We start from the raw sequence: 24,749 nt of genomic DNA on the forward strand, positions 1-24,749 counted from the left end.
GTCATGAAGAGATGCGAATTGCTTATAGGGAGGCATATTTAAGAAGAGACAAATCTCTTAGAAGGCAACCCATCCCATCATGTAAGATACATATGGAGTTCAAACCCATTCAATCAAACATCATCAAATCAGTTCTTATTTCATCCTTATTGGATTGCTCTAATTGAGCATTTGGCCTAAATGTCAAAACTGGTTGCATATAGAACAAGTTTGATATCAGAGAGAGCACCATCATCGTTGCAAGCATGTAAAGTCAGATCAGAAACAGGATCATATCACTATAAGCGATACCATTATATACATTTGCATAACTATATCGTTATATCAGGAACAGTAGATCAAGCATCAATATAAGTGATAGAAATACATATATAGAGTAGCATATTTCTTTTTGTCATAGCTGAGACAGCTACTGATCAGAACATCTTCTAGCATACTCTCCATTGTCATATCAGAGAAGGCTAATTTTGTCAGCAGAAACACATATTGATATTAAGATCCTCTTTGCATAATTGTTATTAATCCTATCAGTGACAGCAGAGATAATCTTATCATTGTTAAATTGCACTAAGTGCAGATATATAGACCAAATCATCTTGCATATGTCTAAGTGTTGAGTCAGAGATAGCAGTGATATTGTTCTCATATATCATATCAATTGTACAACATAAGAACAATCTTTTAGAAGTGGTTTTATAGACTAGTAATCTTACTTCAATCATTATCATTTTAAGTGTTATTAGAGACTTTAAGAAAAGAATTCTCTTGCAATTGATTCTCTTGAAAGTTAACTGTCCCTATTTCCTAATTTCGAACATATGGGGACATTACAGACATCTAGTTCACTGGGACCTCTCCAACTCACTTCTGAACCACAAGTTCACCTTTAAGTCGACTATTTCTTGTAGATCACTATTCACACAAGTTGATGACCCCTTTAGGCAGCTAAGAGTATGTTCCCACCAGCTTCAAATTGAGATCAAATCTCACAAAAGGGCAACACTTTAAGTTTATATTTAAATTCCCTATATACTACAGGTACAAGATATGGGGGGGATACCATTGCTTGTATAGAATCTAGTAGCTCACTCACTTTCTACTTTCTAAGTTCATTGCAGGCATTAGATGCCATAAGGATTGAACAAATTTTGATAGTCGATGATGGATAAGTGAGATAACCTACTTCTGCATGCACTTGGACCATGGCACCCCACCTCTCTCACTCAAGGCACCACACTCCTACCATGCCTCACTTCTAGTTAGGGTCTCATATTTAAGTGCACATCGACAATTTCTTTACCACCCCAAGAATTGTCTTAGATGGTGGAGGTTCATTGCCCACAAATGTAAGTCTCAAGACAGTTTTGCAACGACACTTCACAGCCCCTAGGTCATTCAAACAAAGGCCTCTTAGCCCAAGGAATTGTACAAGCAATGTGGTTGATTTTTGCTTAGTACCTTCATAGTTATCAGCAAGTGTGTTCGTCCTCTTCTAGTGATAGAGATTAAACTCAATTTGCCCATTTCGACTTTCCAGCATCCTAAGCTCTATTTTATAGCAACAATAAAATCTGAAATTGGAGTTGTCCCTCATGGTCTTCACAATTGATTAGCATGTGAGTGATTTCGGGACTGAATTGCAAGGTTAAGGTTATCAATATTTGACCATTATCCTTGTCAGCATCATATGATACCATGGCTGGTTTGAGTTCGATTTGTGAGGTTTTACTCAGCTTGCATTGAAATGTGATTACAAGAGCAAGTTTTGATTGACAAAAGTGTCAACATGCCTCCCATAAGAGAAGCTGGATAAGGTAGAGTAAGAGCTGCCAGTGTGGCAAGAAGAATAGATAAGGTCATGGAGTTGCTAAGAGTTATTCGAGCAAGGTCAGATGTTGTCGAATAAGACATGATAAGAGGATTTATACCAAGAGTTAATGTGAATGATGTTGACGCAGAAGCAAGAGAGGATGATGAGGAATAAGAGAAAAACAGAAAACTACAATTAGATGCAGAAAAAGATAGGCTCTTTAGAGTTATTGCAAGGATTGGAAGAGGAACTAGGATAGAATTTCCAACTTTTCCATGCACTGTGAACTCCAAAGAATTGATCAATTAGCTCACCAAGAAGGAAGAATACTTCTAGTTTGAGGAGGTGGTTGTGCCAAGGAGAGTAAAAGTGGCTCAAACCAAGTTAAAATGCCATGCAGCCTTGTGGTGGAAAGAGGTACAAATCAAGAGATATGCAAGGTGTAAGAAAAGATTACTCATTTGAATAGGATGATTGTCAAATCAAAGGCCAAATTTCTTTGAACTGATTATCAATTGGACATATTGAAGAAGCTACAAACTTGAGTCAAACATGCATTGTGAGGACTACATGGATGAGTTCTACAAGGTTACCATACACTCAGTCATCATGAGGCATACCAAGAGAAAGTTGCAAGATGTATAAATAATCTGTGAATGGACATAAAAGATGTGCTGTATATGTTCCAACAGCACTCCCTATAAGAGGCCTATCAACTTGCATTGAAAGCCAAAGAGGAATTGTCAAGAAGACAACAAAAGGTAGAGCCATAATTTTTAGAGGATGATATTAATTAAATGCTAGAGGAGCACAGCATAACCATGAGGGAGAAGCAAGCACTTCTCATGATCATAGTTGTGCACAATGGGGAAAATCATAGCCTTCAAGAGAAAGAGAACGAAAAAAAATTATAACATGTCTTAGGTGTGGACACTTGGGCATTCAGCTTATGAATGCCTTGAAACACAAAATGACAGCCATAAGAGAGATGAGGCCAGCACATATGCAGTACAAGCTGAGGAAGAATCAATTGCATCACACAAGCACATTGAAGAGCTAGAACGAGAAGAAGTTCTCCTGTGAGGAGGGTACTATTTAAACAACGCAGCAGGATAAGGAACTAGTGCAAAGGAAGAGTCATTTGTGAGCCATATGCAAATCTAGAGTTAAGTGCAACAAGGCCATTATTAATGCTGGTAGCATAGATAATTTGGTGTCAAATTAAATGGTGAGTAAGATTGGATTTAAAGATGTGACACATCCATAAGGTGTCACAGTTGCAATAAGGTGTCATGGTTGGTCATGCCATTTGGATTGGATTAACAAATGCATCAAGTACTTTTATAGGACTAATGAACAAGTGTTGAAGCCATAAAGTAAGTTTCTCATTATTTATTTGGATGATCCTCTAATATTTAGAAAGCCAAAGGAGTTATGCACTTGAGAAAATGTCCAAAACTAACAAAGGAGAATCTGCTCATAATTTTTTTTTAAATGCAGCTTTATGAAGACCGAGTTAGTTTATTTGAGCTTTGTGGTCTCCAATGACTGATTAAGGATGGATCAGAAAAAAGTGAAAGTCATTTGGAGTGACCAACAGTAAAGAGTATGTTTAAAGGAAAACGTTTTCATGGATTAGCCAAAAGCTCATTCAAAACTTCAAAGGGATTTGTGCACCAATAATTAAAACCACAAGGGCTGATAGAGAAGCATTTAAATTAACTTAGGAGTTAAGAAGAATTTTGATTTTTGAAATTCTGAAGAAAAAACATAACCGTGCATCCAATGTTAACATTACCAGATTTCAACAAGGATGTTAGTAAGACAGCAATAGGAGTCATTTTAAGTCAATAGGACAGACCTATAGCATAGTATAGTGCATGAGTTAAAGAAATAGAGACATTTGTTTCTTCCTGAGGAATTTATTTTATGGATTGATCACCTGGAGGGGATTTTCCTTGGGGACTATGTGATATTGCTTCTTTTATATTTATATGACCTAATTCTGATTGCCAAATCCGCTCACGGATTACAAGAGCACCTATATGCATTTGAGCACTTTTGCAGAGCAGTTGGTATGCAAATCAATACCAGTAGGACCAAAATCAGGGTTTTCTCCAACAAAAGGGAAAAAGATCCAGCATAAGTTCTACTTTGAGGGAAGCACTCCTCAAGAGGTAAATGAGTACAAATATCTTGGGATTGACTTTGACAACAAGCTTAGTTGGAAGGCTTGAAGAAATAAAAGAACTTTGCGAGGTTGAAAAGCATTGTATGCCTTCCAAAGCAGATGCAGAGAGGCAGAGTTATGGGAAGGGAAAACTACTCAGACTCTTTTTGGGTTATTGGTTGTTCTTGTGTTGCTTTGTTGGTGTGAACTTTGGGCTAGCAGCATGTCAGAGACAAAGTGGAAGCGAATAGAGAGAATTAAAAGATACATGATCACTAGTAAGTTCCGCATAAAAGTTTCAAACCCATATGAGATTTTGCTAGCTGAAACTGGGATGTTCCTCTTGAAGTCATTGTTATGATATGTCTCATAAGATATCTTAAAATAACTGATCAGATTGAAGCAAGCAAATGGCTTAAGGTTGTCTTCTATGAGGTCCTAAGCAAGAGAAAGAAGTCTTGGATGAAGAAAAACAGCAAGTGGATGTACAAGTAGAACACTCACTCGAATGCTCGCCCTAGTGACAACAAACAAAGGCTTCTCATAGATAAATTCCACAAGACTATGTGGGGGCGAATGCTAAGGAGAAAGAAGAATGTTACCTTTATTAAACTCCGCATGTGATCATCAGCAAAAAGCATACATTGGGGTGAATATCTCTTGAGAGCAAAGATTCTGATTGCTCAGCTAAGAACTAACTCACATCGGCTCCTGTATGAAACAAGAAGTTGGAAAAGGCCAAAAGAGGCATGGGAAGAGTAGTACATGACTTGTGCACAACTGGTGTTGTGGAATCAGAAAAATACTTCTTTTTGACTGCGATGCCTACAAGAACATCAAGGCCAATTATGCTAGTATCTTGATAGCTTCTGCACTACCCAGTTTATTTATCAAGGGGACAGTTGAAAAAATTGGAGAACTGTCTCTCACTCTGAACAGGAGAAGATATCAGAGGCAGAAAGCCAGAATGACAGGGTTGATTAAAGTCTCATAGGCTATTTTTAGCCTCGTGGACATTAAAAGTTGTTCTATTTTATTCATTCACCAAACACTGCAATTTATCAAAAACAAAATTAAGTCAAATCAAAGGCATATGAAATGGGTAGATTTTTTCTTCAAAGTTCCTCATTCGTTTTGAAACACAGAAGTGAAAAATCTATCGAAGTAGCAAATTCCTTGAGTAAAAAATATCTTTGACATAAATGCAAGAAGGGGTGATTGGATTTGATTCCATTAAAGAATTATACAAGGATGTTGATTAGTGAAATGGCAACAGGAGTGGCTGGGTGTTAAACCCATTCAACCTGGATGTGTCGGAATCAATCTTTTTTAGAAGGAAAAGAGCGTCGCGCAAATAACATCATGTTAATCATAGCTCATTTTCCTTGTTGACTGACATGTAATGGATCACGCCAACATCTGCGAAGCCAACTTGCCTGACCTGGAAAAAGGGGGTATGAAAGTCCAGGAGGAAAAGGATTGTATTTTTAACAAACGAATGGGAAGCATCAGAAGGATGACATGGTCGGAAGGAATGACAGCAAAAAAGAAAACAGGCATTCTGATTTTCACCATTGCGAGTGGAGAGCGTTGCAGAAATTACTACTACAGAAGTCGGTGGGGATGCGAAGGGTCGGCAAGCAAACGTTGGAAAACCAATCAAAATATTGGCTTTTCCAATAAAATATGGGGTTATTTTCTTTATGGGAAAAAGGAAGTAATATTCTCGCAGCTACCTATAGTGTAACTCGTAGTTGCCTGTAACGTGTTCCATAGCTTCCTACAATGTTTTTTTTGTCGCAACAAAACAACAGCCTAAAGTGTTATGTTCTACAGCAGCAAATGTTTGCCTGTAGCTTCATCTTTTTTGTAGAATTAATAAAATCTGAACTTGGTATTCTCAAATGGTTTTCACAATCGTTAGCATTCGTGTATTGACGAATTTTGGAAATTAGCGCCAAGGACAAGGTTGTCATTAAATTGACCCGCTATCCTTATCTGCATCACGCAATTAAACCATGCAACGAAATTCAGGGGAAATCATTCATTATGTATACATGGGTGGAAGGTAATAAAGTGAAGTGAGGAGAGTGATTCAATTAGTGGGACTCGTTTTCCACTATCTCCAACTTAATACATAGTTTGTCTAAGAAGATAGTTACAGCATAAGGGGACCGTCAGGATATTCCGTGACCTGTTTACCAGATTGGACTCCAAGCTCTGAAAGCCATATTCATAAAGTGGCAAAAAGCATCTGATTACAGAGATAGCTGATGAGGTCAATGAAGAAGGCAAAGCTGAACAAAAGTTTTTAGTTGATGAAGTTGACAGAATGTTTATAGTTAAAATCTGCAAATTAGTGAACTGGAGCTAAACCATTTTTTTTTAATGGTATACGAAATGGAGTATGAGCCTTACCTGGGAGAGAATAGAAGCTGCAGCTAAGCAAGCACGGCGCATGAGCTTCTTATAAGCTTTGTCATTACGAGGGGCGTGGTACCCTGCCCCCACATGCACTGCTACGAAAAATCTTGCTTCCTTGCCATTTGGCTTGTGCAGTTTCACTGAAGCAGCGTTCGCCTCTTCCTCCATCACCAATGCCACCAAAAATTGATGCCATTTTATTTATACCATGCCCAATATTCAAATTGGTATTGGTGATCATTTGGTTGGTGTTACCAGGAGATTATTTTGTCATGTGTATGTTATTACAGCACTTTTTAAGAGTTATAATGGATGGGTTGATAGGAAGTTTTAAGGGAACCTGCAATAGTGCCGTAATGGATGTGTTGATGGAAGTTTGAGAGAACATACAAATCTCTTATGTATTGTTTTGAGTAATATAATATTTTTATTAGTAATTTATTTTTTTTATTTTTTTAAGCAAAAGGTCCAATAGTAATTAAGTATTTAATATATTATTTATTTTATATTTATAATTTTTCTTTGAATAAATTGAAGTGTTAATATGGGTTTGGTTAAATGTTGGGTTAGGTGTAATTAATGTTGTCGTGAACTGAGGTTAGATTAAAATAGATGGTAAGGTGGGGAGAACAGAAGTAGTTAAAGAAGAAAGAGTAAAGGGAGGTGCTTAGAAAAGAGTAGTTTGGGAGGTCGTTAAGTGAAAGGAATAGATTGGAAGGGAGAAATATAGCTATATGTAGAAATAGGGTTAAAGCAAGAGTGGAAAGGGTTGTGAGAAGTGTAAATAGAAAGTTCATAGGTTACAAAGAGGTTGTGCATGTATGTATTATGGGAAGGAATAGACATGGAGAGGTGATTTGGGAAGGAGGATGTGAAGGAGGAAGGAGATAAATGTTAATAGAGGAAATGGTAAAGGAAAGAGTTGACGGGTGCATGAGCATGTCCAATATGGTCAGTTCCCTTTAATATGTCTTAATAATAGAAGCGGAAATGGGATCTCCCTTGTTAGTATGGACAAATTGCTTGCAAGCTTGAAGATGTTTGCTAATTTTATTGCATTTATTAGTGTTTATGGTGAAAATGGATAACAACAATGTTGAAAGACTAAATGAATTCAACCACAAAACCCTAGCCTAACAAAAACAAAGATCCACCATAACATATGAAGATTACCTAAGACAATGCAAATCAAATGAAATCACAAAGATTATACTATCACATGTCCCATAGGGTTTGGATCTCCATTCTTCCTATCTCCATTGATCTTGCTTGATATATTTGCTCTCAGATTTTATATGCACAAGAGCTCAACAAAGAACGGAAGTGTGGTTGCAAGTGGGCTTGATCGCATATGAAAGAGTGTAGTCAATTGATCAGGATGCATAGATTGATTAGGGTTGATAATGAAGGAAGTATCCTCTTATATAGAAGACACTATATGAAATGGAGGGATAAGATTGAGAGGTGTAAAAGATAAATGGTCGGCTATGATTAAAGGGTAGGTAAAAGAAATAATAAAATAATGAGAGGGTAGGTAGTGTAAGAATTAAGAGATGAATGACATGTGTCATAGGTAGAAAAGGCTAATGAATTAATTAAATAAATAAAGATTCATTTAATTAATAGAAGAAGTGGGATCAATTAAATAAATAAGATATTTATTTAATTTAGGAAAAGGATAATTTAAATAAATAAATGTATTTATTTAAATGAGAAATAAGGCTAGAAGAGGATAAATGAATTAATTAAATAAATACAGATTTATTCAATTAATAGAAGAATTAGGCTTAGATAATTAAATATTTATTTATTTAAACTAGACAATTTTAGGTGTCTACAATTAGTTTCAACAACAACTAAAATGACTTCATGGTTCAAATCATTGATGCAAATCAAACCTTTGTTCTCTACAAGCAAGTTTCGATAATGTTGTTTATTTCTTCTTAATAATCTTCATGATATATTTTGCTTATACAAAAGAAAAAGTCAAAAATTTGTGCATGTGTATAGGCTAACACTACATAACCTAGATTCATATAATCAAAATGTATTTGTACAAACGATTAAACACAAACAACAATATTAACTATTATTTCATGAAGAAAAAACCAAAAATACTAATAGAAAACAAAATCCTCATAGAAAATCCAACCATGGCACTAAAAACTTCCTCTTCTCCATTTAATATGGTGTAAAATGATGAGGGGAGATAAAGTGGAAAGCTTTACTCCCCTCAAAAGAGAGATGAAAGTTTCACAAAGGACTCCCTTCAATTTTTCACACATTACATTCAAAAGAGGGGTTGAATTCACTAGATCCAATCCCCAATGGTAAGAGAGTGAATACTAAGTGAATTGCAGTAAATTTGGAAAGTATTAGGAAAGTAAATTAACCCTCATTTGTAATAGATTAGTTGAATTAAGCAAATTAAGACTAAGTGCAGAAATGACAAAGAAATGTTTATATCTTGAGATAGAGATGCGGGATGAGGTTGTGCACCTGGAATTAGCAATAGAATGTCGAGACGAAGCTTCCGTGCAAATCTGAGCAAAAGTTGTAGGAACTATGTGTAAGTTATGCACGGTCCTCCAAAAAATCCGCATGCCGAAAAGGGTTTTTCTGTCTCTGAAAATGAAGCCTAGACCTGCAATTATAGTCGTGCACCTGCAACCTACACACAAAAAAGAGAGGGAAATGTTGTTGAGATTGGGGGGCTAGTTTGGAATTAACCAAGTGGTTGAAAAATGTTGCAAGTAAATGAAAGGAAATGTCTGAAGTAAATCCACCTCAAGGAGGGGATGTAATTGAAATGTTGATACCTTTGTAGATGAATTTGTTTGAATGGATATGTGAAATAGGATGTCTTGAATGTTGATAGAAATATCCTCTTCAATGGTTGAATCCTTGTCTTGAATGCAACACCTAGCCTTGAAAGGAGACTTGAAATGCTCAATGCTTGAATGAATGCTTGAATGTTTGAATGCTTGCACTTGATTTTGCTTATTGCTTATTCTTGCTTATGATTAACTTCACTTATTTCGTTTATGCAAATAGGAGGGGAAGTGCTCCTCATATACTTGCTAATTAGGGGTATTTAGGTAATTTCCCATCTTAGGTCGACATAGAGAAACTTTTCCTGCTTCACAATTGACAAGCTCAATGCAAGGGGGGATCAAAGGGGGCCCAAAATAGGGCTAGGACAAGGGTTCCATGCCCCTATCCTAGGGGGACAAGGGCACCACGCCCTTGTCATGCCCTGATTTAGGACAAGCAGCAGCAAAAGGCAATGCAGAATGATGAAAAATGTAAGTTTTGATGGCATGAGCATGTTTCGGGTCTCTTATCAAGCTTAGGGATTCTTCCGCTAATGCAAAGACCCAAATGCAGTCGAAAATTGCAAGGGTCGCAATTTTATGATGCTACATTTAGCCCCCACTTTAGTGGGAGTATAAGCATACGCTAATACTACCGGTAAAGTACAAGGAGACAAGATTGAAAGACTTTCACCACATCAAGGAGGCAAGATACACCAAGCCCCTAGTGGACTAAAGGATCTTATGACAAAAGTAAAAGGGAAGATCAAGATGGAGAACCATGACTGCAAATAGTAAAGTTCCCCTCACTATGAGTCATGAAAAGAAAGGATACAAAAATTACAAAGCAAAGCCAACGTCCGCTAAGTAACTTTAAGTATCAAGAAGGAAAATATGAGTGGAGTGTATGCCCCCACGTTAAAGCGATCACACACGCCTTATCAGGAGTGATTGCTTTAAGGTAGGATACACCTCAGAGAGAGAAAGAGAGGGAGCATGTTATCGCAAGGATTTCGCCCCCAATCGACGAATAAACCCAGGGATAATGAACACAAAACACAAACCATGAGGTGGGTTCGCTTTCCTCAGGGTCAGTATGTTGTATGATAACTCATGTATATCATGTATATATATGCATAGAATAGTCCTCATTCCCCAAAGAAAGGAAACCACCTTGGAAGAAAGGGAACACGTGTGTCTTTTGAGTCAACATGAAAGAGACCAAAAGAGATCTCATTGCTTTGCATCATCCTCGAGTATACATCACTAGGGACAACAAATAGAAGAATAGGGATACACATAGAAGAATGGTCACAAAAGAGCAAGAAAGGAGAGAGGTGGAGGATCTACGGTACTAATGCAGCTAGTCTAGCACGCCATCCACCTCATGATCTTGTTGATCATTATTTCGGGAAGGCGGGAAACACACCAGAGGAGGGACATCGAGCACAACAGATGGAGCTATCACAAGATCCAAACAAGGCCTATGCTCATGTGCTAAGTCACTTTGTTCATTTCTAGGAGCTAGGATTGAGGCTTTTGAAATTTTTGCAGATAAATGTTTGTCAACATCAACATATTCATATTCACTATCAGAAGCATTAGGAGTTGTATTGCCATTATGAATAACATTTTCACCTGTTTCTTCATCAAGATTTATAAAAAGAGCAGCTCTAACATGAATAGAAGTAAAACCATCACATGTTTTTTTTAGCTTATGATTTGGAGATTTAGGTTCAACATCTTGCTTAGGAGAAAATGGAATCATGTCAACTGTTGGTGTTTTGAAAGATTGAATAGTTGGAGGAACAACTTTACGAGCTCTAGCACAACGTTTTTGTCAGTGTTCTCTCGCACAACAATTATGTCTAGTCTTAGCGGAAGAGCGATAAGACTGAGGTATATTGTTGAAGGAGGAATGTTCTCATATTTGGTAGTTGGATGGTTAGGTTGAGGTCTTCTAGGTTGGACAAGAGGAAAGGCAAGTCTCTTCTCTCTATAAGAGGAAGGAGATGACACTGCACCATATAAAGGAGGAATATTTGGTGTAGTAAGGATGTCAGGTCCATCATGAGGAGGAGGTATAGGTCTAACCTTGGGAGGAATATTAGTGTTCTTATTAGGAGAAGGCATGGTTTCATTCATAGGAATAGGTTGGGAATCTTCCTTAGGAGCAAGATTAGTTCTATCCGTTAGGGGAAGAACTTCATCTTCAAGAATAATGAGAATATCAAGTGTTGGAGTTCTAGGTTTGCTTAACGATAAGATCATATCTTTCTTCCATTTTTTATAAGATTGAAAGAGAGAATCACTTCTTTGTGGAAGAGATTTAAATTGTTGAGGCCAAAAGTAATCAATAGGAACACCTGGGCTTCTGTTGGTTAGTCGAAATAAGCAATGGTTAACAGTTATGATTTCTCCAATGTGGGGAAATTTCAAACACTTATGGATTGGAGAAGCAATAGCCTTCATGGAAGCTAGCCAAGGGTAGCCTAACATCACACAAAATTGTTCAGATGAAGGAATGATAACAAAGTTGACATCTATAGATTTAGTATGAACCTCAATAGGAAGTGTGATAGAACCAATAGTAGGACAAGAAAATCCATCAAATAACTTAACGACCACATTAATATCATCATAGATTGGTTCATGCAAAAGTAAAGTATAAAGATATTCTTCAGTGATGACATTAACCATGCAAGAGGGATTAATAAGCACACCATGACAAGGTTTCCCTTGGATCCTCTCAATTATGTATAAAGGGCCATCAGGTGCCTTAATGGTCTCACTAGGATCAAATGTGATACATGGATCCTTAGGTGTTTCTTGTTTCTCTACCAAATTAACCATATTTTGAGTTGTAAAAGTGAAATCAGTGGGAGAGAAATAATTGTGTTCAACCTCAATCATGTTAGAGGCATGAGAGGGTAAAGGATCAGTGAAAATCTTAAGCTTTTGATTAAGAGGAGCTACTGAATTGTTTCCCTTATCATTCACACCTGCCACAAATATAGTATTATTATCAATCAAGTCTTGAATCTTACATTTTAATGTAAAACATTTTTTAGTATCATGACCAGGTTGACGATGATATTCACAAAAAGACTTATTATCAAAGTTAGGTGAAGTTGCTTTAGAAGGATCAAATGGTTTTATTGGAGGAAGTTTGATAACATTTCTTTGTAACAACTGAGACATGATGTTATACAAAGATTCATTCAAAGGAGTAAATTCTTTCTCTCTTTTCAAAAATTTAGAAATAGGAGGCACACCTGTTGTAGCATTCACATTGTTGTTGTTGATGGTGTCATTGAATTTGATGAAGCCTTTGTTTGGTTTGAAATTCGCAAACAGTTGTTGAGCACTCTCACCCTTGTCACTCGGAGCCATAGGAGTAGATTGCTCCATTTAGCTCACAATCAATTGATAATTGTGAAGTGTTGCGCACAACTGCCGGAACGAAGTAAACTCGGAAAAAAGAAGTTTTTCCTTAATGTCTTTTTAGAAACTAGAAATGAAAATTATTTGAATATCATTATCAGGCACTGGAAAAGAGATTTGAGAGCACAAATGCTTGTATCTACCAATAAAATCAGTCACTTTTTCTTTAACACCTTGTTTACAATGCATTAAATCAGTCAAAGTGATTTTAGGACCTATGTTGTTTTCAAATTGTTGAATAAAAGCATTTGCTAATTGTAAAAAAGAATTAATAGAATAAGAAGTCAAAGAATAGTACCATTGTAAAGCCTTCTCTTAATGTTCTAGTAAACAATTTGGCAAGCAATCTTTGATCATGAGCAAAGTCAGTACACAAAGTTTGGAATATTTTGACATGTGTTAAAGAATCACCTTTTCCATTATAGAGTTCCAATTGAGGGACTTCAACATGTTTAGGAGGGAAAACTCTAACAATATCAAGAGAGAAGTTGGCTCGCAGCATCAAATGTGGGAACACGAAACTTGGATTGACTCATTGAAGCAATTTGTTGTTGCAATGAAGATAGAGTTTGAGCAAGGTTATTAATGGTTGCTTCGGTTGAAGAATTGACGTTAGAGATGTTTGATTGAGAAGTTGGTGTGATGTTATTGAAAGAAGGCATTGATTGAGAATAAGGTGGTGGGACATTATGGTAATTAGGCATAGGTGATGATTGGGTAGGAAATGGGACACTAAAAGGAGTAAAATGATTGGATGAGTTGCCCCCTTGTGTCACATTGATTGGTTGAGAGACAATAGGAATACTCATTGAAGGCATAGATAAAGATGGAGGATTGAATGAAGAAGGGGGATTGCCCCCATGACTAATGGTTTTAGGTATGAAATTTCGAGTAAAGTAGCCATGATGTTTGAAGTGAAAGTAGGAATACTATCCATAGAAGTGGTCAGAGAGATGGAATGATAGGTTTGTGTAGGAGGTTGTGAATAACCTAAGTTCTCAACACAACTCTTCATAGGTATAACATTAGACTCAACAATGTGAGCAATACCTCGTAATATATCAATTTCATTCTTATCACTTTTAATCATGCATTTTAGACTTTCAATTAATGGAAGAGCTTCACTATTAGGATATTCTTGGGACATCCATTGTTGGAAATTGTCAAATTGAGTGTCCAATTTTGAAAGTTGATCTATAGAAACTCTAGTTAAAGCTTCTTCTTCATCATGGGAATAATCAATTGGGTAGGTAGAGATATTATTAGGATGGGAATAATTAGCAATAGCCTCATTGCAGAAGTCACCCAAATTAGGCTCCATCTCTTCGGGAATTAAACCTTGGGAAGCCTTAATTCTAATGCTTCATTTAACAGGGATAGTATAGGTAGGACTAATAGTTGTAAAACTCATGCACTAGAGTGAAAATTTTGAATTTTGAATTTTTGGAACAAAGTTTGCAAAATTGAATAATGCAAAATTCAAGAAAATGATGATTATAGAATTTGAACTTTGTGGAAAGAAGAAATGACACAATCTCCAAGAAATATTTATAATTAATAAAAAGAGATTGAAATTTAAAATTAGGGCCAATGGGATACCACTTAATTTCAAATTTAAAATTGACAAAATTAAGATCTTAAAATTAGGGCAGATTATAATTAACCACTAAATTTTAAATGTGTCCTTGAAAGTTGCAATGTTGAAATTGGAAGTGTTTTCGATTTTAGAGGGATCAAAATTTGACAAAATCATTCAATTCTCTGGATTTAAGCAATTAAATACAGTCATAACAGTCTCTCAAATTTTTGGGAAAAAAGTCAGGGACCATGTGTAAGTTATGCACGGTCCTTCCAACTTTTTCAAAAAAAATTCAGGGATGAAAGTTACGATGATTTAAGAGCTAATCCCAAAAAATTGATTGATTTTACTATCTCTAGATAGGTGAAATAAAGGTTTGAACGTCGAAATAGGACCCTACTAGGGTTTTGAAAAAGATAAGAAATTGAATCTCAATTTTGAAAAAGGTCAAACCTAATGGATAGGGCCACCTTAAATAATATTTAGAAAACTAAAATTGGTTGAAATTGATTGAAATTTGCATAAAATCCAATTAAATTTGAAATTTAGGGTTTTAGGACCTAACCACTGAATTTTGAAATTTTGAATTTTGGGAGGAGGGAAATTGAAATTTTGAATTTTAGGCAAGAAAACAAGTCTGAAAACAGTCACAAATTTGAAAATTAAATGTAAATCCATTTTTTGCACAAGTTCAAGTTGATGTTTGAAAATTAGGGTTTTGACAATCAACCACTTAATTTTGTAAATTTGAATTGTAAATTGAACAAGACAATGAAAAAAGTGAATTTCACAAGAAATGTAATTTTTCAGATATAAGACACTAGATAGCAATTTTTTTGTAAAATACAAGTTCAATTTCAATTTTAGCAACTAGGGTTTTGAATGAATTAACCACTAAGTTTGTGTAAATTGCAAGAAAATTAAACTTGTAAATGAAAAGTATTCAATAATTTTTAATGTAAAGCATGTAAGACGTCGGGTTCACCAAAATGTAATATGGTGAAAAATGATTAGGGGAGATAAAGTGGAAAGCTTTACTCCCCTCAAAAGAGGGATGAAAGTTTCACAAAGGATTCCCTTCGATTTTTCACACATTACATTCAAAAGAGGGGTTGAATTCACTAGATCCAATCTCCAATGGTAAGAGATTGAATACTAAGTGAATTGTAGTAAATTTGGAAAGTATTAGGAAAGTAAATTAACCCTCTTTTGTAATAGATTATTTGAATTAAGCAAATTGAGACTAAGTGCAGAAATGACAAAGAAATGATTATATCTTGAGATAGAGATGCAGTATGAAGCTGTGCACCTGGAATTAGCAGTAGAATGTCGAGACAAAGCTTCCCTGCAAATTTGAGAAAAAGTTGTAGGGACTGTGTAAGTTATGCATGGTCCTCCGAACAATTCACGGGTCGAAAGGGTTTTTCTGTCTCTAAAAATTAAGCCTAAACCTGTAATTACAGTCGCGCACCTGCAACCTACACACATAAAAGAGAGGGGAATGTTGTTGGGATTGGGGGTTTGCCTTTAGGTCAAACCTCATTTAGGAATTAACCAAGTGGCTGAAAAATGTTGCAAGTAAATGAAAGGAAATGTCTGAAGTAAATCCACCTCAAGGAGGGGATGTAATTGAAATGTTGATACCTTTGTAGATGAATTTGCTTGAATGGATATGTGAAATAGGATGTATTGAATGTTGATAGAAATCTCCTCTTCAATGGTTGAATCCTTGTCTTGAATGCAACACCTAGCCTTGAAAGGAGACTTGAAATGCTAAATGCTTGAATGAATGCTTGGATGCTTACACTTGATTTCGCTTCTTTCTTATTCTTGCTTATTGCTTATTCTTGCATATGATCAACTTTTCTTATTTCACTTATGCAAATAGGAGGAGAATTTCTCCTTATATACTTGCCAATTAGGGGTATTTAGGTAATTTCCCATCTTAGGCCGACATAGAGAAACTTTTCCGGCTTCACAATTGACAAGCTCAGTTCAAGGGGGGATCAAAGGGAACCCAAAATAGGGCTAGGACAAGGGCACCACACCCCTGTCCTACCCTAATTTAGGATAGGCAGTAGCACAATGCAGTGCAAAATGATGAAAAATAGAAGTTTTGATGGCATGAGCATGTTTCAGGTCTCCGATCAAGCTTAGGGATTCGTTCGCTAATGCAAAGACCCAAATATGGTCTAAAATTGCAAGGGTCACAATTTGATGACGCTACACTCCAAAATATAAACTCTAAAAACTAGAATCATAAAAGCCTAAAAATAGGAACTACCATTTCTAATAAGTACAACTCAAAAACCATGAATAGTTACAAAATTGATAGGTAGTGGAGACCCATCAATTAGTCAATAGTTATATTGTTTTCCCTATCTTTGGAAGGTTTTAAATATCTTGTTTCAAGGAGTCTAATTTAAAAGATTTCATGAGATCTTCTTTAGTGACCCAAGTGTTGTTGAAATTAGGTAAACTAATTCATTCTATAAAATACATCTTATAATTCTTGGGTCTTGTGACAACAATCTTAGTGCCCACTATATTGTTAATTTGCTCCCTATTTTTTCATGGTGATGTACTAGTCTAATATTTGACCACATTTACATCAAGAACCTTGTTCAAGACTAGAATGGTAGGGGTAAAGATTGATAACATTGAAGATGGGAATGATATCCAAATCTTCAAGCAAATCTAACAAATAGGCATTCTCGCTAAAAAAAATTTAGTAGTTTGCAAGGTCCTACTTTTCTAGGTTTCAATTTGTTATAAGTGCCTTAAGAAAATCTTTCTTTACATGTATACATGATGACTTTATCACCCTCCTCATATACTTTTTATCTCCAATGCAAATCAACATTCTTTTTATACTACTTATTTGTTAGTTGTACCTAGTATCTCACTTGTTTCTCTTCTTGGATATGCCTTGCAAAGTCCACTACATTTTGACTAATTGATCTCCCATTAAAAATATCATTAAGGTCAACAAACCCCTAAGGATTTTTTCCAAAACATTTCAAAAGGAGACTTACTAATGGACCTATTAATGGTAGAATTAAAAGAGAAATCAAACTTTTCCAAAACCAAATCCCTCTATCTTAGATTCTCACCAACTAATCATTGAAGAAAATTACTCAAAAAATTGTTTACCACCTAATTTTTTCCATATGTTTGAAGGTCATTGATTAAACTATATTTTTGTTTTCTACCAAGATTTTTCCACAAAGCTTCAAAAGTGATAAAAAATTATATCCCAATCACTAGTAATAGTTTTGGGCAGTCTATGTAGGCAAACAATTTCTTTGAAAAATAAATTAGAAACCTTGCATTTGTAGTTTTTTTTCCATGGAATGAACTAGGCCATCTTCATGGAACCAATTCTCAGCAACAAAAAATAGATTTAATATTTTAATTTTTAGTACAAGGCAAAACCTGAAAAAAGTTCATTGGCATGTTAATCCACAATCCTTTGGGAATAGGTAAGGGTTTATATAAAATATATTTAGTTGTCCTCTTTTAGAAACCTAAAAAACTCTACATGTAGAAACAAACTTATTCACCTCCTTCCTTAATTGAGTCTGAGAAATTTTTTCTTACCAAGCTATATGTTTTCTCCTTCCAAAATATCCCCTCAATCCATTTGAATGCACTTCTCAAATAATTTTTTTCTCTTATATCCCATAGGTATACAAAGTTGGAGAGCTTTAAAAAATCCACTTATTAGTAAGTGGTCTTCAAAGAATAGACTCCTTGCAATAGAAAGACTTCTGAGAGAGACAAGAACGTTACTAAAATAAGGATCGATTGGATATTCTCTCTTCTTTTCCTCTAACCCAACAATCTCATTGGTCATTGAGATGAGAAAATTATGTCTCCTACTTAAAGAATCAAACACCACATTAGCTTTCACACTCAAATATTGAACTATAAATGTATAATTTTGCAAAAAGGAAATCCATTTGGCACGTTTATGTAATAATTTGACTTGAGAGTTCATATAGTTTAGCTCTTTATTATCCATCAACAAAATAAATTCCCGATGCAACAAGTAGTGTCTTTGTTGTTTCAACATTTGGACAATAGCATCAAATCTTTATCATGAATATCATACCTCTTTTTGGCATCATTTAGATTTTCACCAAAGTATGCAATTAGTTTGCCCTCTTGGGTCAACACACCCCTAACAACTACTACTAAAGCTTCACACTCAATAGTGAAAATTCTCTCAAAGTTTGGTAACGCAAGTAGAAGGGCTTTTGTCACCTTCTTTTTAAGTTTCACAAAACTTTTCTTCATTGCTTGAATCCAATAAAAAATACTTCCCTTTAGTGTAATTAGTAAATGGATCACTTATTCCACTAGAATTCCAATAAATCTCTTATAGAAATTTAGTAAAGCATGAAAACATCATATTTTTGTGTTGCTTTGAAGGGTAGGCCATTTAGGTATAGTCTTATTATTTTCTAGATCCATTATTGCACCTATTGAAATCATATTTCCAAAGAAAACCAGCTTATCTCTATCAAACTCACTTTTTTCGAGTTTTATGAACCATATTTCCATTTTTAAGTGTGTCGGACATAATTTGAAGGTGTTTCAAATATTCTTACATTCTCTTTGTAAAAATTAGAATAATATCAAAATAAATTATGACAAATTTTCTTATAAAGGAACTAAATGCCTATCATGGTATGAATGGAAGTGGCAAGGGCATTAGACATTCTGAAAGGCATCACCAACCATTCATATAAACCATCCTTGATCTTGAATGTTAAATTCCATGCATCCCCCTCTTGAATTAAAATCTAATGGTAACTAACCACTTCACAAATCAACCTGGATAAAATTTTAGAACCTGCCAAGTAGTCTAGCCTGTCATCCATCCTGTAAGGGAGTACCAATACTTTAACATATTCTTGATGATGGCTCTAAAGTCCACATGTACATTCTCCATTTCCTTCCCTTTTTAGGTGAGAGTAAAATTTATTATAGCACAAGGGCTGATATCCCCCCTTATGAATCCTTTTTTTCTAACAATTTGTAAGTATGTCTTCTCATTTCTTCATTTTCTTTTAGAGATAATTGATATGTAGCCTAGTTAAGAAGCTTGGATCCTCACGCAAAGTTAATATGGTGTTTGATACCTCATGATGAGGGCACCCTATTGGTTTATAAATGGATATTATTTCAACAACTTTTACACCTCTAGTGGAGGTTATATCTAACTAGACTTCCTTACTTCTTTTGAGCATAAAAAATAACAAGTTGATTCCTTGTTATCTTTGCAGAATTACTTATAGCCTTTTTTTTTTTTTATCAGTAATATTTGTGTTTAATTTATTTAGAACTAAACATTAAAACTTCAGCAAGATAATAAACTATCAAGAAGTTCCCTAAAACCACCCACAAAAAAATGTCCAAACCACCCATCCAAAAAACTGGAATTTCAGAACCAGTAACCAGCGCCCACACTATACCCACACCCCCATGCTATGAGTACAAAAAAACTACATATTACATCTTGCCATTCAAAAATCAGGCAGATTTTGCTTGAAATGTACTAAACGGAAACCAAAAATTTGAATTTTTCCAACTGAAAATTTAACTGAAACAAAAAAGAAGAAGAGGAATTTGGCACCTAGAGGTACCATTTCCTACTGTGACCAATTCATCACTCTCCCTTCACATCTCTTGCAGTCGAGGCACTCGATTCACCAGCCACCCTAAGTTGGTGAGAGCCTCCTCTTCCCACGTGTGAGCCTCCTATCCTTCCTTCTGTATCCTTGCCTGCTGCCTCTTGTGAGACTGGTTTTACCAACTTGCCACCACGCTCGCCCTCAGCATCACCCCCGCATGTTTTGCCAATTCTGTAGATAATCTCCTCATTATCGACCTCCTAAGGCTCAATTTATCCACCACTCTCTCTCCACCCTCCTGCCTAATCTCATTTTCAATGTCCATAATCTGGACAAAAATTAGTAGCCCTTCCCATCCTCGCTTCACATCATCCTTGAAGCATGCCCTGGCTTCTTCACGACAGTGAAGAAATTGAATACGCAAATGTCTTGCCCTCAACTCCTCGTTATCCTTTGGGATACCTTCTGCGAGATTAAAACCCCATCTTGGCATCACCCACTCCAACAGGGAGTCCAAATTTAAAAGGTACTCTCTTGGAACTATTCTCTGCAAGACTTTCCTCACTTATTCACAAGTGTGTCCCAACTCCAAACCCCATGCCATGAGGAGCGAGTAGATGTTTCCTCTGCACCTATAATGGTGGTCGATAACAGTGACCTCTTCTCCTAAAACCAACTGAATTGCTTCCAAGAGTAGAGGGTCCTTAGCCAGAAACATTTTCTCAAGATTCTTGGGAGGGATAGGTCCTCGAAAATCTGGCATAAGCTTGGAGGATTCCAAAGTGAAATTTGCTTCCATTTCCGAGCTTGCTAAAAGTTGCAGAAGTTTTAGATGAAACCAGATTTAAATTTAGTTTCACATACTCACCAAGCCTATTCATTACCTGTACGGGCATTACAAAATTTGCATTTAATGCATAGCACTCTACCATCGTCGCCAATTCAGAGCATGTCGCAATAACCACTCATTAACTCAAACTTGCGCAGAAAAAAGCTGACCTCTGACAGGAAATTTGAAATGTTTGTCGTACCAACTTGGCAAACGATCTTAGTTCCATTTAACGGTTTCTTTTATGCTATTCCTCCACCTCACCTGCCCTGACATGAGACCACATGCATCATTTGACAACCCATCCGCAATAGTATTTCCATCTCTTTTCACATGCAAGATGCATTAATTATTGAACACTTTCAGTTTTTCACTTATATTATTTACATATTTGTTCAATTTCCAGCACGGTGTGTGACCTCTAACCAGAGCGTGGACAACAATTTGGGAATCACCCTCCAAGTGTAACTTCTTCACCTTCATATTTGTTGCTAAATCAACTGCTAGTAAAGTCGCTTGAACTTTTGCCTCATTATTAGTGCCATCTTGAAGCCTTTTGGCACCCGTACATAGAATATTTCCTTCATCATCACACGCCACACATCCCGCACCTGAAATCCCTGGATTGCCTTTTGAAGCTCCATCAAAATTTATTTTCACCCATCCCTTCTCTAGTTTTGACCACTTTACCGTCTCTCCATCCAAAGGGTCAATTAAAGGATTAACCCTAGGAAACCCATGAACGAGTTATAGCCTATATTGAAACAAGTGACAAGCCCGATATTTCATATGCATCTTCTACTTTTCATTATTTAAATATTATTTTACTTCCTTCATATTGAACCTCACAAGTATTATGTCTACCCCAACTTACATTCTAGTCATATTGTCAAGGCCTACCCAATAATAAATGGCATGCATCCATTAAGATTACAACACAAACACTTCATTCACATAAGGTTCAGTTATTTAATTCAACGAGACAAGATTTATCTATAAACCTCTATGATCCTTCTTTCACAAAGAAATCTTATAGGAATTAGATTTTGGAACATAACCAAGTTGTAATTATTTTACTCCTTATGATTTCTATCTCACCTTGATGATGGATCACAAAGCGTGATCCAAAATGTTGATGAAAAAACACTCACACAATCAAAACCAAAAGCAATGCATAAATCAATTTTCAACCATTTATATACTTGCCAAATTATCAATAGATCCACCATCTATAATAACATTGCATGCTTTGTCCTTACATTTGAATTTTGTTTGGAAGTCCCTCTTCCTATTTTAATCAACTTTGGGTATTTCTTGTCCTCAAATATTAAGGTTCTTCTCAACATCAAGTTCTCTCCTAACTCAACTTCAACTTCTTTTAACTATTTTTTTTTCTTATTGAGGTACCATCACCCTTCTAGCGTTTTAAAGGAAATATATAGCCTTATGTTCTTTATCAAAAATAAAACATGTCAAGGGTTTCCACTCTCCAAAAGGTGGTTGTCCTTGTCCTCTACCCTTGAAGCTCCCTCTTCCTCAAAAATATAGCTTCACTCTCTCCTATATGTATTCACCTTTAGCAGGTTTGGAGGAACTTTTTATTCCTCTATTTGGTGGTTATCATATATTTTTCTTATTAATTTTACTTTTATGTTTAGTTTCTTCTATGTCCTTAAATTATATTCATAATCTTCATGCATAATAAGTGCTTTCACCAATGCAAGATTTTCCCAAAATTAAAAATTTAGTCCTTCCACATACTAAGCTACTATTTGTCCTTCACTCTATTGTATATTCATTTGAATTGAAAGCCTCATAAATTGTTCAACAGAAGCCTACACTTACTAATCCTTTGTTTCAAAATTTGATATTCTTTAAATAATTATTGTTGGTAATTAGAGGGTAAGATTTAAGCTCTCGGATATTTTGGCATCTTAGGCTAGGTTCTAATTTTATTTGTTCCTTGTCATCTACTTGAATTGTGCACATTCTCCCACCATAGGTTTCGGCGTGAATTCAACTTGGTAATGAGAGTGATTTATGTCCCATTTTATCCCATATTTTAGCCTATTTCATACACCATAATCCTCACATTTTGTGTTTCATTTCCATATCATATCCTAGCATTTTTAATACTTTTATTGCATACGATTCAACATATAGAAGAGATATTTAATATTGTTTGTAGATAAAATAAAATAAAATAAATATTAGATTATATTTACTAATTTTTATTGTCATTTTGGCCTTGTAAAATTGATCTTGTAGCATGTTATTGGAGGAGAGAACGAAATTCCTCATGCTAATGAATACACTTGCCAATAAATAATTTTAGTTGTTAATTTATTTTTAAGTATTAATTTCTATATTGGATATTAGTTATTTTGTTACAACCATTGGTAATTTATTTTTATACTCGTATGCCATGTGATAATACATATTCTTTTTTGTTACAACTAATAAAGTTGTGATGGTTGATGGCCAAATGAAATAGCTACTTTTATGGTAAAACAAACTACTATATTTGTAGATAGTTTTATTCCATCCCCAAAGCCATTATATAAGACCAAAAGAGATGATAAGAGAATATGAGAAAAATTTATAAAATAGAGTTGTACCTATGTATCAAGAAGGGGATAATAGCATAAGAATAAAGTTGGAAAATAGTGCAACAACAATGTAATGCGTTAGAAAGAATAGCAAGAAAATAGGGATGTAATATTTGATATAATGAAACATTTCTTAATGTAACACTTGTTTTGACCTCATGGACTAGGAGGGCCCACTCCAAGGAAATGATGTTGATATTATTTCTTTTTAAAAAGAAAAAAATTATTGTAATCACTTTATTTTGGTTTTTTTTTTTTTTGCTATCTATGATGCATGTTAATAATAATTTAGAAAAGTGTATTTTAGATTTCTTTAGCCATTTATTTTTATGATAAATTAGTCTAAATCATTTCTATAGCATGTTTTTTTTTTGGATTAGATATCAATAAAGCATTACATAGCATCAGCAAAAAGACTGAGTTCAGCAGTAGTCGGGGCACCAATTGAAGGTGCATATACAAAACACACAGTTAACGAGCACCTCCAATATCAGGGATTACAATTGATATACATACTTATAGACAAAATTGACATTATAGCATATTAAGCAACAACTAAGGAATTAAAGTTTCAGCATTTGGTGAGCTATTGTTTCCCAGTGCTGGGAGCCATGCCACCTAGCCCATAGTTCCTTCCTGCCATACTTCCACCCGACCATCGAGTATCTCTTTCTTATGAGGATGGGAAGTGTGTTCACTAACCAGGTCTGCCTCCTCCTGAATGATTTCCATATGCATTTGTCTACGATCCATTTGCCTCATGAAGGCCATCAAGGCTTGTTCAAAAGCTGCTTTGATTCGTTCATCCCTCTCCCAAGTGAATCTGTGTGATAATTCACGGATGTACACCGTAGTGGCCCCCTCCTTGATCCACATATCAAACTTGTCTGAGTCAAGTTTAAGCACAAAAGTGACCTGCACAGAAATAGAATGAGCAATGAGTCTCCTAAGAGACTCAGTGAGGTGCCTGGTATTGTTATTAAAGATGTCATCATTGCGATACTTCCATATGAGCCACAAAACTTCCAAAGAAAAACAAGACCAAAAGACATTTGCAATCCTCTTATAGCCCTTGACATAGCCTAGAACAAAATCTATGTACTCAAGAGAAATAGATTCTAAGTTAAAACCAAATAGTCTCCATATTTCTTTAGCAAAATGACATTCAAAGAAGATGTGTTTCACAGATTCAGGCACTCTGCAAATTCTACAATTTATTAAAGCACCTTCATTATTTTTAGTGGGGAGTTTATTTAGCAGTAGGCGCCAGCCAAAGATTAATTTTTTAGGTTCATTATGAGCCATCCAAAACCTACTTAGACAATCTTTCCAAGTCTTCAGTTCCCAGTCTAGTTCCCAGCATTTATTAAGGTGCAGAAAAATGGTATCGGACTCAGTGAGTGTAGAGTATATGCATTTGGCTATAAGGGTA

The 24,749-nt window shown here is 35.4% G+C and overlaps 1 protein-coding gene across 6 annotated transcripts in view; it reads right to left on the reverse strand.

Annotated features, from left to right (window-relative positions):
- The window catches only part of LOC131030723 (putative threonine aspartase), a 328,757-nt gene extending 322,085 nt beyond the window's left edge, over positions 1–6,672 (reverse strand). For 2 of the 6 annotated variants that reach the window (XM_057961643.2, XM_057961635.2), the window contains exon 1: positions 6,399–6,668. In XM_057961643.2, the coding sequence (XP_057817626.2) occupies positions 6,399–6,572 (174 nt within the window). In that variant the 5' untranslated portion in view covers positions 6,573–6,668. Of the gene's footprint in view, positions 1–6,398 lie in introns of all 6 variants that reach the window. The other 4 variants (XM_057961620.2, XM_057961627.2, XM_057961650.2 and 1 more) reach the window with 3 other exon arrangements.
- Between the last annotated feature and the right edge of the window lie 18,077 nt (positions 6,673–24,749).

The sequence above is a fragment of the Cryptomeria japonica genome, chromosome 4 (assembly GCF_030272615.1).
Source record: "Cryptomeria japonica chromosome 4, Sugi_1.0, whole genome shotgun sequence".
Classification (NCBI taxonomy): domain Eukaryota; kingdom Viridiplantae; phylum Streptophyta; class Pinopsida; order Cupressales; family Cupressaceae; genus Cryptomeria; species Cryptomeria japonica.